Consider the following 12,151-nt stretch of genomic DNA (forward strand, 5'->3'; position numbering starts at 1 on the left):
ACTTCTGTTTGGAGTGTTACGCTGAGGTCTGTCTGTTTTTGCTATTTATTTTGAGCTTTTGTTTTTGCGGCTCTTTTTTGTTTGTTTTTGTGACTGTGTGGAATCCAGTTCAGCTACTGATTGATTGATTGATTGTGTGACTGCAGTACATGGTTTATTGCTTTCATTTTATGGATCAATGGGCTCGTTAGATAGTAAAATTCATGTTAAATTGCTGTTTTACGGGCTGTTTTTAAAAGTCTGGAACGGATTAATCCATTTCGCATTACTTTCTATGGGGAAGCGTGCCTTGGTTTTGGAACGCTTTGGTTTTGGAATGGACTTCCGGAACGGATTAAGTTTGAGAATCAAGGTACCACTGTAATAAGAAGCTGTAAAAGAGCAATAGTCCAGCTATATTGATAGCTTTTAACTATAGAAATTTGTGCAGCGATTTGTGCTGCTGTAGGAAACCGGTAACCACTAAAATCAAAGACACATCTGGCTTTATCTGGCTAATCGGACAACTAGCACATTCATCTGTGATAAGGAATGGATAGCTCCAAATGATTCTTAGGAAGCCTTTGAAGGAGGTTGAAAGGAACTGATAAGGTGGAAGGAGTAAGTTGTTATATAAACTACACCTGCTGAAATTTCCTCTTCTAGAACAATTAAAGGTGTAGGGCCCTCTCCTTCTCTGCATCTGGCTACCACAGCAACTGGCCCTCAGGAAAGTAAGGAGAAAGTAATAGCTGTTCAGAGCTACCTGGCCGCTCGGATAATTTCTATATAGAGTGGCTTCTTTCCGACGCTAACTCTAATGTGTCAGCGAAGGTAGCCAAATTCTGTGCTAGAGTCATAAAAATTTGGTCTAATCTAACTAGCAGTGTCCAAATAGCTTCAGAACATCTTCAGGACTAGCTAAAGAGGACCCAGTGTTATTAATTGCTGTAGTCTACCTCCCTAAGTAGTAACACTCCTTTTAATCAGTTTCCTTTTAAACAATTGTTAAAACCTATATTTATTGCCTATTTTTAGATTATTACTGTTTTTCTTTTATTGTTTTATGTATTGCATATTTATGTGTGCTGGTCAAGAACCGTAATCAATCAATCAATCAGTAATAGCTGTTCCCACATTAGTGAAAAGCTAAGGCCAGGATAGAGTGCCAATATTCGAAACCAGTCCTGTCCTCATTCCAACAGTAAGACCCTGCAGCTCCTATTATTGGACGCCGAATTCAGGAGAGTATTCTCCATAATCAATACCTCTTTAACGGAATTAACAGGGGGAAAACATATAAAGTTAATTTGAGCTGAGTTAATCTCTTGCAAAGATTAAATGAATCCCCTTTAGAAGGGCAAAGTCTTGTACAAAAATATGCATTTTTATCATTAAGTACAGCTGCTGCACCAGAAAATTGGAGGCTGGTCAAAAGTATTCAGACTGAAAAGATACAGAGGCTGGTCCCAAGAATTATAGATTGGCAAATCATTTTCCATTACCATGAATAATAGTTGAGGGAATGGTTAGGTGTAGTACTGAGATGGACAGTTACAAATGATAAAGAAATTCAGCCCAGATTGGTAGAAAAAACTACCTCTGACAAATGTTTCAGTGGGAACCTGTTAATAAAATATAGCAAAACAGAAAATATGTTCCTAATTATTCTCTTTAAAAAATGTAATATGCACTTAGAATAAGAGGGTAATGAATCCTAGAATGCACTCAGTATTGAATGCAAATGTTTCCTTTTTACTGACACTCACATCAATATTTCAATTTAATAATGTCTACATAAATGATAATTGTTTTATCCAAAATACATATGATATCCAGAGAAAGATATTGCTTGCATAATATGGTTCACAACCTAACTATGACCTTACATCCTTCATACAAGACAGAGAACAATGTCGCTTCAATGAACCATCTGTGCGCCATTTTCAGGTAGCAAGGCCATGTGCATCAGAAGCTGTTGAATTAACTTCTATTGCCCCACTTTCCAAAAGAATGTATGTAAATTGTGTGCAGTTTTACTGTAAAATACACATTGTTCAGTGCATCCCCTTTAAAAAAAACCACAACAATATGTGTGTACATTTTTACCTAAAATACATATTTTTGTGCCTCATTTTCCAGACCAAAACTGCATCACAAAAACTGAAGAAGTGCAGGATTTGACTGATAGCTGCATTCTGATCAGCAAGTTCTGGAACATCAAATTGGCTCAGTTCACTGTGAAAAGTGGACCGGATGAATTTCTCCCCATCCCTATTCACAGGTCCTCATCTTAGACATTGAAGAGTTGTGTCAGGTTTAAGTGCCTCTGGAGATATGCTCTCTGGATTAATGATTTATTCATTTACTAAAAGTCACACTAGAATTTCAAAAATAAAATAAAATAAAATCCTAATATGTATATATAACAAACAAAATAAACTAAACCATGCTGTTACGCATCAGGGTGTGATGTGTTCACTGGTTGTGGAGCAAACAAGGATTTGGGCTAGCCTTGTGCTTATTGCAAACTAATGCAATGTCTACTCAGAAGGAAGTTCCATTGAATTCAGGGGACTAACTCCCATGCGATGAACTCACAAAAGGGATTTATTCCCAGGTAAATGGGATTAGCATTGATGTCTTACTTACTGAGCAATATGTAAGATATCAGCAGATTTTTCCAGTTTGATTCAGCCAGTGTAGGGCAAAGAGTTCTGGACTAGGACCAGTGGTAACATCCGAGGACAAATCTACACCTGGTCATAAAGTTTACTTGGGCCAGTCAATACCTCTTTCTCTAACCTACTTCTGAGTGATGTTGCAAGAATAAAATGGGAGGCAGAGAACCATGTATGACACATTGAGCTCCAGCCATGGCAAGCGAAATTTAAGTATTGATAACTAAATAGATCATTGACAACAGTTGCAGATGTCTTCCAATCAAGTTGGCCTAACAAGAGGAAATGTTTTAATCTCATTGTTTTTATAATGTGGGCCTTTGATTGTAAGTTTTAATTTGTAATAACTTCAGTTTGCTGCTTTTATCTATTTAACCAATTGTGTTCATTCTACATAAAACCTCTTCTGAAAATTGGTTGTAATTTTAATGCTTCAATTCCTCAGTAAAATTTTATTGGATTATAAACTAATCTGGTCAATGACTGAATATAAACACACCCCTAAAAGCACTTACACCATCATACTGCCAGAGATTAACCAGCTTTAACAACACGCAAAAGAAACAGGTTTATTGCTCCTTATAAGCCTCAAGGCTGCTATATTTTCCGCAGAATTCAAAATCTAACTAAATGACCTATGCATAAGATCATGATAGCTACGTAGTGGCTAAGCAGTCACACTAAGCTGTTCAAGCCCTGAATTAGATAAAAGTAGGACACAAAACCTTGAAAGAAAATTGATTTAATATGCTCTCATGTAGGGTTGTATCTTATGTTATATGAGCAATATGCAGTTTGCACAACCAATCTTTCACTTTCCTTGAAAAGACTCTCCAAAGAAACTTAGGTAGCCTCAGAAAAATAGGATAAATTGTCTAAAATTCAGGAATGCCTATTTCAGCCAAAGAGTATTGGTTCTAGGCAAAGGCCAATCTAGTCTAGCATCCTGTTATCACAGTGGCCAAGCAGATGCCAAAATAATGCTTGCAAGCAGGTCATGAGATTTCCTCTCTCTACTACGGTACAGCTCCCACAATGTTCAGTAAGTGTACCTGACCACCTGGAGAGGTTTTTCAGGGCTACAGGACAGAATATAGGAAGGGGAAGACTGGTTGCATGAACTGTGTCTTCTGCTTGCCAATCACTGGATACAAACCACTATATTGAAAAGTGACTCTGCCTTTCAAGCAGACTATCACAGCAGCAATGGCATTCCCACCGCCATGGGGCTGAATTTTCACCACCCTCCCTTACCTGAAGGAGATTCCTAAAGGAATTTCCCATGGTGAGGGAGCAAGGTCACCAATCACGAAGGAGCAGACCTGGCAAGTTTAGGGCCACTCTGACACCCTCCTCGACCTATTTCTGCTCCGCACTAAAGGTGAAAAGTTCAGGTATAAAAATAACTCAATCAGTGGGCTTCTCTCCATGTGGATTTCCAATAGCAGAGGGCCTTCTCTTCCACCTTCCATCCTTCAGAACAGAGCAGAGGCATGTAGGAGCACCCTAAGAAGGTGAACGCAAACTTCAGCAAACCAAAGTTTTGTTTTACTACAAAAGAATTTCAGAAATGGACTGGAAAGAGAAGTTGCTGAATTGCAACTTATCACCAAGCTTAAAACCATGGAGAGACCTGGTTTGAACAGAGACGTTGGATTCTTATCTCCTTATACATGATAAAGCGATCCTCAGCCACCTCACCCCTTGCTTTTTCATGCAAGTCCATTTGCAGTCGTTTGCAGTCGTCAACAGCTATCAGTCAGTCTATCACCCATTTCCACCCCCCTCCCCACCCTTTCCCTACATATAAGCGTCTGGGGACTTCTAATTCAGTGTATCTGAAGAAGTGTGCATGCACACGAAAGCTCATGCCAAAATAAAAATGTAGTTGGTCTTTAAGGTGCTGCTGGAAGGATTTTTTTTATTTTGTTTGAGCAAACCAAAACTCACTTTCCTAGTAATAAGGGAATGCTTTGAAGGTTTCTGGATCCAGCAACCAAAGACCCAACTCTACACAATAACTCAACGTCATTATCAGACCTTCCTGATCTCCTACTACAGCTGCTTTAGCAGAGGGGAACAGCAAACATTCATTATAGATAATTGTTTATCAATAGCAATAGGATATTCAAAATGTATATTATATGTGTATTGGCAAGAGATACTGAAAAATGCATATAGTGATCACATAAAAAGAAAAACTGAAGTGTAACATAAAGCTTTATGTATATTTTATATATTGTGTGCTGCAAGCACAAAATCGTATCTGCTCTTATAGGCATCCACATAGTTCATTGGCCAATGTTGCATAAACCTAGTTTCACTGAATTTTGGCTTTGAGTTTTGAAAACATCAAGATTTATATTTATTTTCTAATGTTTTAGACTAAATTCACTACACACCCAATATAGGCGCTGTGAGAAAACAGTAAAGTTATTTTCTTTCTTTCCAAGTCACAACAAGAGTTAAAAAAGTAAAATAATAATATGCAAATGGCAATATATGAACCTTACATATTTCCCAGGGGAAATAAAATATTTGTTAACTGAACAAAAGGTAGAACTCTATCCAATCTATATCTTACAGAGGGAGATTCACCTCTGTTTACTCAGAAATTTCAAACTTCCTATGTAAATTAGCCTGATGAAAAATGGCGCAGAAATGCACACAAATGTGATTACCATACTGAAAACATCAGTGGTGCTTGTCACTAACAGAACATACCCAAATGCTTTCCTCTTGACGATATTGCTTCCAGTTCCTTCCACTGTCACTAAACATCAGGAGGTAGCTTGTTACCCAGTCGGAACTCCCATATCCACCTTGGGTAGCCACTGCGGTAATTTCAGTTCTCTCGCCAAGATCGATTTGCAGCCATTGATATTTATTTGATATGAGTGGAGTCCAGCCACCAGCACCTTTCGTGTTAAATAGAAGAGGGAAAAGATTGGAAGGAGAAATTAGTTCAGAGTGGAAGAATGGAAATTTTTATATCTATCTATCTATCTATCTATCTATCTATCTATCTACATACACACAAAACCTCAAGGAAAACTGACACAAAACTGAACTGCTGATTGAAACTTGTATATATACAGAAACCTATCTCCATAAAAAGGTGATATAAGGGACGCGGGTGGTGCTGTAGTCTAAGCCACTGAGCCTCTTGGGCTTGCTGATCAGAAGGTTGGAGGTTTGAATCCCTGTGATGGGGTGAGCTCCCATTGCTCTGTCCCAGCTCCTGCCAACCTAGCAGTTGGCAGGACTGAAAGCAAGATGAGCATCACAACCCCACAGTCGCCTTTGACTGGACTTAACCCTCCAGGGTTTGTTTAGCTTTTAGCTTATACAGTGGTGCCTTGGTTTGCAACTATAATCCGTTCCAGAGGTTCATTCCAAAACAGGTTGTAATCCAAGGTGCGCTTTCGCCAATGGGGCCTCCAATTTTTTTTGTTCGTAATAATAATTAAAAAATGGGTTGTAATCCAAAAAAAAAGGTTGCAAACTGGGACACGCACTTCTGGGTTTCACATTTTTGTAATCCAAAACATATGCAAACCAAGACGTATGCAAACCAAGGTACTACAAATGGATTGCCAGAAGGTCAGAAAAACAGTATTTTGAACATTGTACCTAGGCAAGGCTAGACCAGCTATTCTTAAAAGTTTGTCAAAGAAGCTCTGATTAAAAGTATTCTGCGCCCCCCCCCCATGAGAACAAGCCCTGTTGTACTGTTCATTTAAACCCAAACTAGGCCCTTGCTTCTCATTTGCTTTAAGGAGAAACATTTTTGAATGGATTCAAAAAAAGCAAAGCCACTGCACATTGCTGGGAGTTTTCTTTGTTGTTCTCCCCTCCAGCTTCTAGAGACTGAAACGGAAGTTGATTTCTCTGCCAAGTCAGGAATATTAGTTCTGCCAACTGACAAACGTAACAGCTGTGCTCAGATATAACAATAAGCCATTGTTTATCACTATGAGAACAAGCTACGTTGAGCGCCGAGCTTGCAGACTCCTGCTTCTTTATCGTTCCCCACCATGGCTACAAGAAGAAGAATGGAAGCTTCTATTTCCACTTTAGATGAACTATAGTGTTTTTAGTTTCATAAACAGTGGTTTGAAATTGGCTATTGGAGCCTGACCTCTGTAGTTCATGCATTGGCAACTTCATGACTGGATTACTGCACTGTGCTCTGTTTGGGGCTGCCCTTGGCTTGGTCTGGAAGCTCCGGTTAGGAGCACATGGCCAGCTACTACTGAACCAGGTCCTCAGCTTTCTCTCCCAGGGCTCTTCAGATTGCAGTGTAAGCATTAAATGCCCCCCCATCCCCACTAAGCACCACACAACTGCAAAGACTCTAACACATTTATAGACAGTGGTACCTCGGGTTGCAAACACTTCGGGTTACAAACTCAGCTAACCCGGAAGTAGTTGCTCCAGGTTGCGAACTTTGCCCCAGGATGAGAACAGAAATTGTGCACCAGTGGTGTGCATAGCTGCCAAGTCTCCCGTATTCCTCGGGAAATCCCCGTTTTCCCAGCTGTTCCTAGCTGAAAAAATGGATTTTTTTGTTTTTCCCCGGTTTATTCTGGCGTGGTGGCCATTTTGGAACTGGGCGGAGCATGCTCAGAAGCGACTTTTGATGCTGCTCTCCCCAGTTCCAAAATGGCTGCAGTGCGACTTCTGGCGCGGCGGCCATTTTGAAACTGGGCAAAGCAGCATCAAAAGTCACTTCTGAGCATGCTCCAACCAGTTCCAAAATGGCAGCAGCACTACTTCCGGTCTGCTACTTCCGCCCGGTCCCTTATTTCTCCGACAGCAACTTGGCAGGTATGGTGGTGTGGCGGCAGCAGGAGGCCCCATTAGCTAAAGAGTTACCTCAGGTTAAGAACGGTTTCGGGTTAAGAACGGACCTCCGGAACGAATTAAGTTCGTAACCTGAGGTACCACTGTAGGCAACACCATATCTACCGTAAGAAAGATCAGACATTTGTGTGGAGATAGATCTCAAATAGTTTCCATGTAAAAACAATAAGCCACATCTCAACATATGTTTTAAAAATATCCTGAGCTTGTACTTTGGAGGTAGCCCTATATTGTTGTAAGCAATTTTAATGAAAGTTACACACGGAGGATAACATTAAATAAGTGAAGAGATGTCCCCTCTTTGTTAAAAATAAATAGAAATGTCATGAAGCAGCTCTTCCCAAGCATGCTATGCCTTTGATGAGGTACCAGAATTGCTTTTGGATGCTTTTTAAAGGTGAAAGCTATTTAAAAGAGGGAAACCCATTTAAAGGTGAAGTACTATGGCAACTTGGTTCAGGTAAAGTATTCGGTTTCTGAAGTATTGGGAGCTCTTCGAGATACTTCATCTCTAAAATATGCCACACATTTCTCTCTCTTTCTAAGGCAGAAGTAATCACTTCATTTGGCCTACGTTCCCCTTGAGCGTGCTCCTCCCTTTTACATCAAAGGATCATAATTCACATAGAGTCTGCGAGGAGTGCATTTGCATAATGTGTATTCAAATAAAAAGAAGGTCCTTCTTTCAAGTTGCAAGCTGACTGTACTGCCTCACTGTCTTGCAGTTAAAGATGTGCGGTGCAAACCTGTGCATGTCTACTCGAATGTAAGTCCTGCTGAGTTACTCCCAGGTAAGTGTGGATAGGATTGCAGCCTTAAATACAGACTTAATGGCAGCATAATGTTCTTCAGAGCTGCATCACTTCTGTCACAACAGAATACAGACAAATCAAATTATTATCTTACTGGATTTTCCAGAGTGGTAGCCCTATTAATTTCCCCCTTTTGTGGAAAAGGGAGGTTCAGCTGGCGCCTTCATTATACACCTTTAGGCGCCATGCAAAAACATTCCTCTTTAACCAAGCCTTCGGCTTCCGATGCCCTTTTGAAATGTGTTGGGGAGAGGGGATTATCATGTTGTTCTTGTTTCTGTTTTTTATGCATTTTGTGTTTTTATATTGTGATTTTATCTTGTGAACTGCCCTGAGACCTATGGGTATAGGGTCGACTTACCCATAGGTGCTAGGGGTGCAGGGCACCCGGACGCCAGGTTCTCAGGGGCGCCAGGCTCAGAGCCCAGGGTCAATATTTGGAGTCCGGGGATTGAAGAGCGAGTCCAGTTGACAGCTGCTGCCAAGTGGAGCAGAGCCCATCAGAGCACCACAGGCTTTTCTGTTGTGGGTGCTGAGGCAGCCAGCTGGTTCCGCCCTCCTGCACGCCTGGGATTGGTGGGCCATCGAGAGGCTTGCCCAGTGCACACACACTGCTTACACAAGGCACGCAGCTTCCCTCCCAGCCTCTGCAGGAAATGCTCTCCTCCCACAGTGGCATGGGAGAGAGTTGTACGCCTGCCACCCATATGGCTGGAGGGTGCGCCGCTTTGCTCCCAAGCCTCTGTGCAGTGGCAGAGAGTTGTGCGCCCCCCCCCCCAAGCTCAACAACTGTAAGCTGCCCCCCTAAAAAAAGTTCAACAACTCCCCCCCCCCCAAAAAAAATTGGGGGCGCTGGACCGTTTTTCGCACCCCAACGCTGCATATGCTAAAGACGACCCTGGGTGTACAAATTTAATTAATTAATTAATAATAATAATAATAATATGCCCCAGCAAAGTAACAGCAAATTGATCAAAGTAAACTGGTCCATGCAAACTTATGACATGACAAATCTGTTAATCTTTAAAGTGCCACAATACACTTGGGGAACAAGTCCCATCAGTGAAAGCCGTGCATGAAGCTTGTGCAATGGGACTTCCCCCCGTCTCCTCCACTCATCCCCTGGTACCCCCAAAAATGGCTCTGAGGAATTGGGAGAAGCAAATGAATTGTCACCAATCTGGCAGAGGGTTGCACTCAAGTAACTCTTGCTCAGAGCAGAGCAACTGAAATTAATAACCATGACTCATGTAGGTCCCTTAATTACAATGGGTCTAACTCTGAGTAAAAGTTATTTGAATACAACCCACTGTTTCCTATAATACATATATTGGTGATGCTAGATTCATGAATTATGCTCTATTTCTGGGCCTTGGTCGAAACATCTACAATCAATGGTAGACAGAGCTCCAGGGATCATAATTCTCCTTCTGCAGTTAGTAAATGGGGTCACCTCTGTCAGCATCCAGTGAACATTGACTAGATCAGTGTGACTGAGGACTAAAGAAATTAATAAAATATCTGTAGAGGCTTAAATAATTGTTTAATCAATAAACACAGTCAAAAGAATGAATAGCTTTCATATAGCCATCAATAACAGCTCCAGGTCAGATGTTCGTAACTGACACATCTGTGATTTACTTCTCAACTGTTTAATAGCCTTGATAGGCAAGTTTTAAAAGCAGACTGTATAATTTATTTTAGTATATTTAGATTCCACCTTTCCTTCAAGGAGTTTTGGTCAACAACCAGATGTTTGACTAACATATAATGACTGAGCCAAGGTCAGTCAGATATATTGAATATATGGAAATATAAAGGGGATTTCTTGCAAAATTAGGGGATTTTAAAATTAGCAGATGGAAATGCATAGCGCTCCACCCTGTGCACAGGCAAGTGGGGTGTCCGGCAGGGTTGTCATATGTCTAGATTTTCCCAGGCATTACTGGGATTTCAGTGATGGAAATCCACTATTTGACTACTGATTCAAAACCCTAAAATGTTTTTTTATAGAATTGACTTTTTATTTCTATTCTCTGTATATCGTATTGTTGTTTTATGGCTATGGCTGATGGCCGATGCAAATAAAGATTCATTCCTTCATTAAGTGATGGAAGTGATGAAAAGTGGCGGTTTTGTCCCACCAACATAACTGAAAGCTTAATATTTTGGGAATTTTCTATTTAAAAAAAGGGGGGGGTCAACAATTTGTGTCTGGATTTCCACTTCTTGAAAGATGGCAACCCTATGTCAGGTGGGGAGAAGCATGGGAAGAGGCTGGTGGCAGATGAAGAGTCTGGAAGGACTAGGTTGTGCCATGTTGCACACAGCATACCCATAGCAACAAGCTGCTGCTTTTAGGGAACACCTGAAACAGCACATCCCTTTTTGAAGACTGCACAATTAGATATGCATACCATTTCCATTTCACGAAATTCAAAGACGCCTGCTTCTTGGGAGAAAAGCAATGACAAACCTAGACAGCATCTTAAAAAGCAGAGACATCACCTTGCCTACAAAGGTCCGTATAGTCAAAGCTACGGTTTTCCCAGTAGTGATGTATGGAAGTGACAGCTGGACCATAAAGAAGGCTGATCGCCAAAGAATTGATGCTTTTGAATTATGGTGCTGGAGGAGACTCTTGAGAGTCCCATGGACTGCAAGAAGATCAAACCTATTCTGAAGGAAATCAGCTATTCTGGAAGGACAGATCCTGAAGCTGAGGCTCCAATACTTTGGCCACCTCATGAGAAGAGAAGAATCCTTCGAAAAGACCCTGATGTTGGGAAAGATTGAGGGCACTAGGAGAAGGGGACGACAGAGGATGAGATGGTTGGACAGTGTTCTCGAAGCTACAAACATGAGTTTGACCAAACTGCGGGAGGCAGTGGAAGACAGGAGTGTCTGGCGTGCTATGGTCCATGGGGTCATGAAGAGTCGGACACGACTAAACGACTAAACAACAACAACCATTTCCATTTCCTTTTTATTTATTTATTTTTAATTAATTAATTTTTTTGAGAGGGGGATATGGGCAAATTTCATCCACTGTGTGGAGGCAGGGCAGAAAGGACTTTCCTGCACTCACAAGACAGTATATGGCACCCCCCCCAATCTTTTAGTACCGTGTGTCCCTCCCTCACAGAGAAGGGTGGTAGGGAAAGAAGCAAGGATCAATTGCTTGTGCTGAGCCATGGGGAAGATGGGGGAAGTGGCAGCTTGCTTCTATTGCTTATTTCAGGGGTCAGCAACCTTTTTCAGCCGTGGGCCGGTCCACCGTCCCTCAGACCATGTGGTGGGCCAGACTATATTTTGAAAATATATATGAATGAATCCCTATGTCCCACAAATAACCCAAAGATCCATTTTAAATAAAAGCACACATCCTACTCATGTTAAAACACCAAGCAGGCCCCACAAATAACCCAGAGATGCATTTTAAATAAAAGAACACATTCTACTCATGTAAAAACACACTGATTCCCGGACTGTCCGTGGGCCGGATTTAGAAGGTGATTGGGCCTGCCCCGGCCCAGGGCCTTAGTTTGCCTACCCCTGGCTTATTCTGTGATGATATTTGCTCATTTGTGATTCTTTTCTGTTAGTTATTTTATTGTATTCATTCATTTTCAATCTATATTAATTGCTTATTTGAAAATGAAAATGAAAGTGACCTGCAACAAAAGGCTTTACGAAACAAAAGCATCGAAAATAGAAATAAGAATACTGTTGTAGCATTGGGGTGTTTGGGTGTCAACTTTGGGATACAGAGCCGTCTTTCCCATTGGGTTTACTGGCGCGTTGCGCCAGGGC

The 12,151-nt window shown here is 41.2% G+C and overlaps 1 protein-coding gene across 1 annotated transcript in view; it reads right to left on the minus strand.

Annotated features, from left to right (window-relative positions):
- The window catches only part of CNTNAP4 (contactin associated protein family member 4), a 250,325-nt gene that overhangs the window by 155,131 nt on the left and 83,043 nt on the right, over positions 1-12,151 (minus strand). The window contains exon 3 of the mRNA XM_060280113.1: positions 5,385-5,578. Within this exon, the coding sequence (XP_060136096.1) occupies positions 5,385-5,578 (194 nt within the window). The remainder of the gene's footprint in view (positions 1-5,384; positions 5,579-12,151) is intronic.

This window comes from Zootoca vivipara, chromosome 11 (assembly GCF_963506605.1).
Source record: "Zootoca vivipara chromosome 11, rZooViv1.1, whole genome shotgun sequence".
Classification (NCBI taxonomy): Eukaryota; Metazoa; Chordata; class Lepidosauria; order Squamata; family Lacertidae; genus Zootoca; species Zootoca vivipara.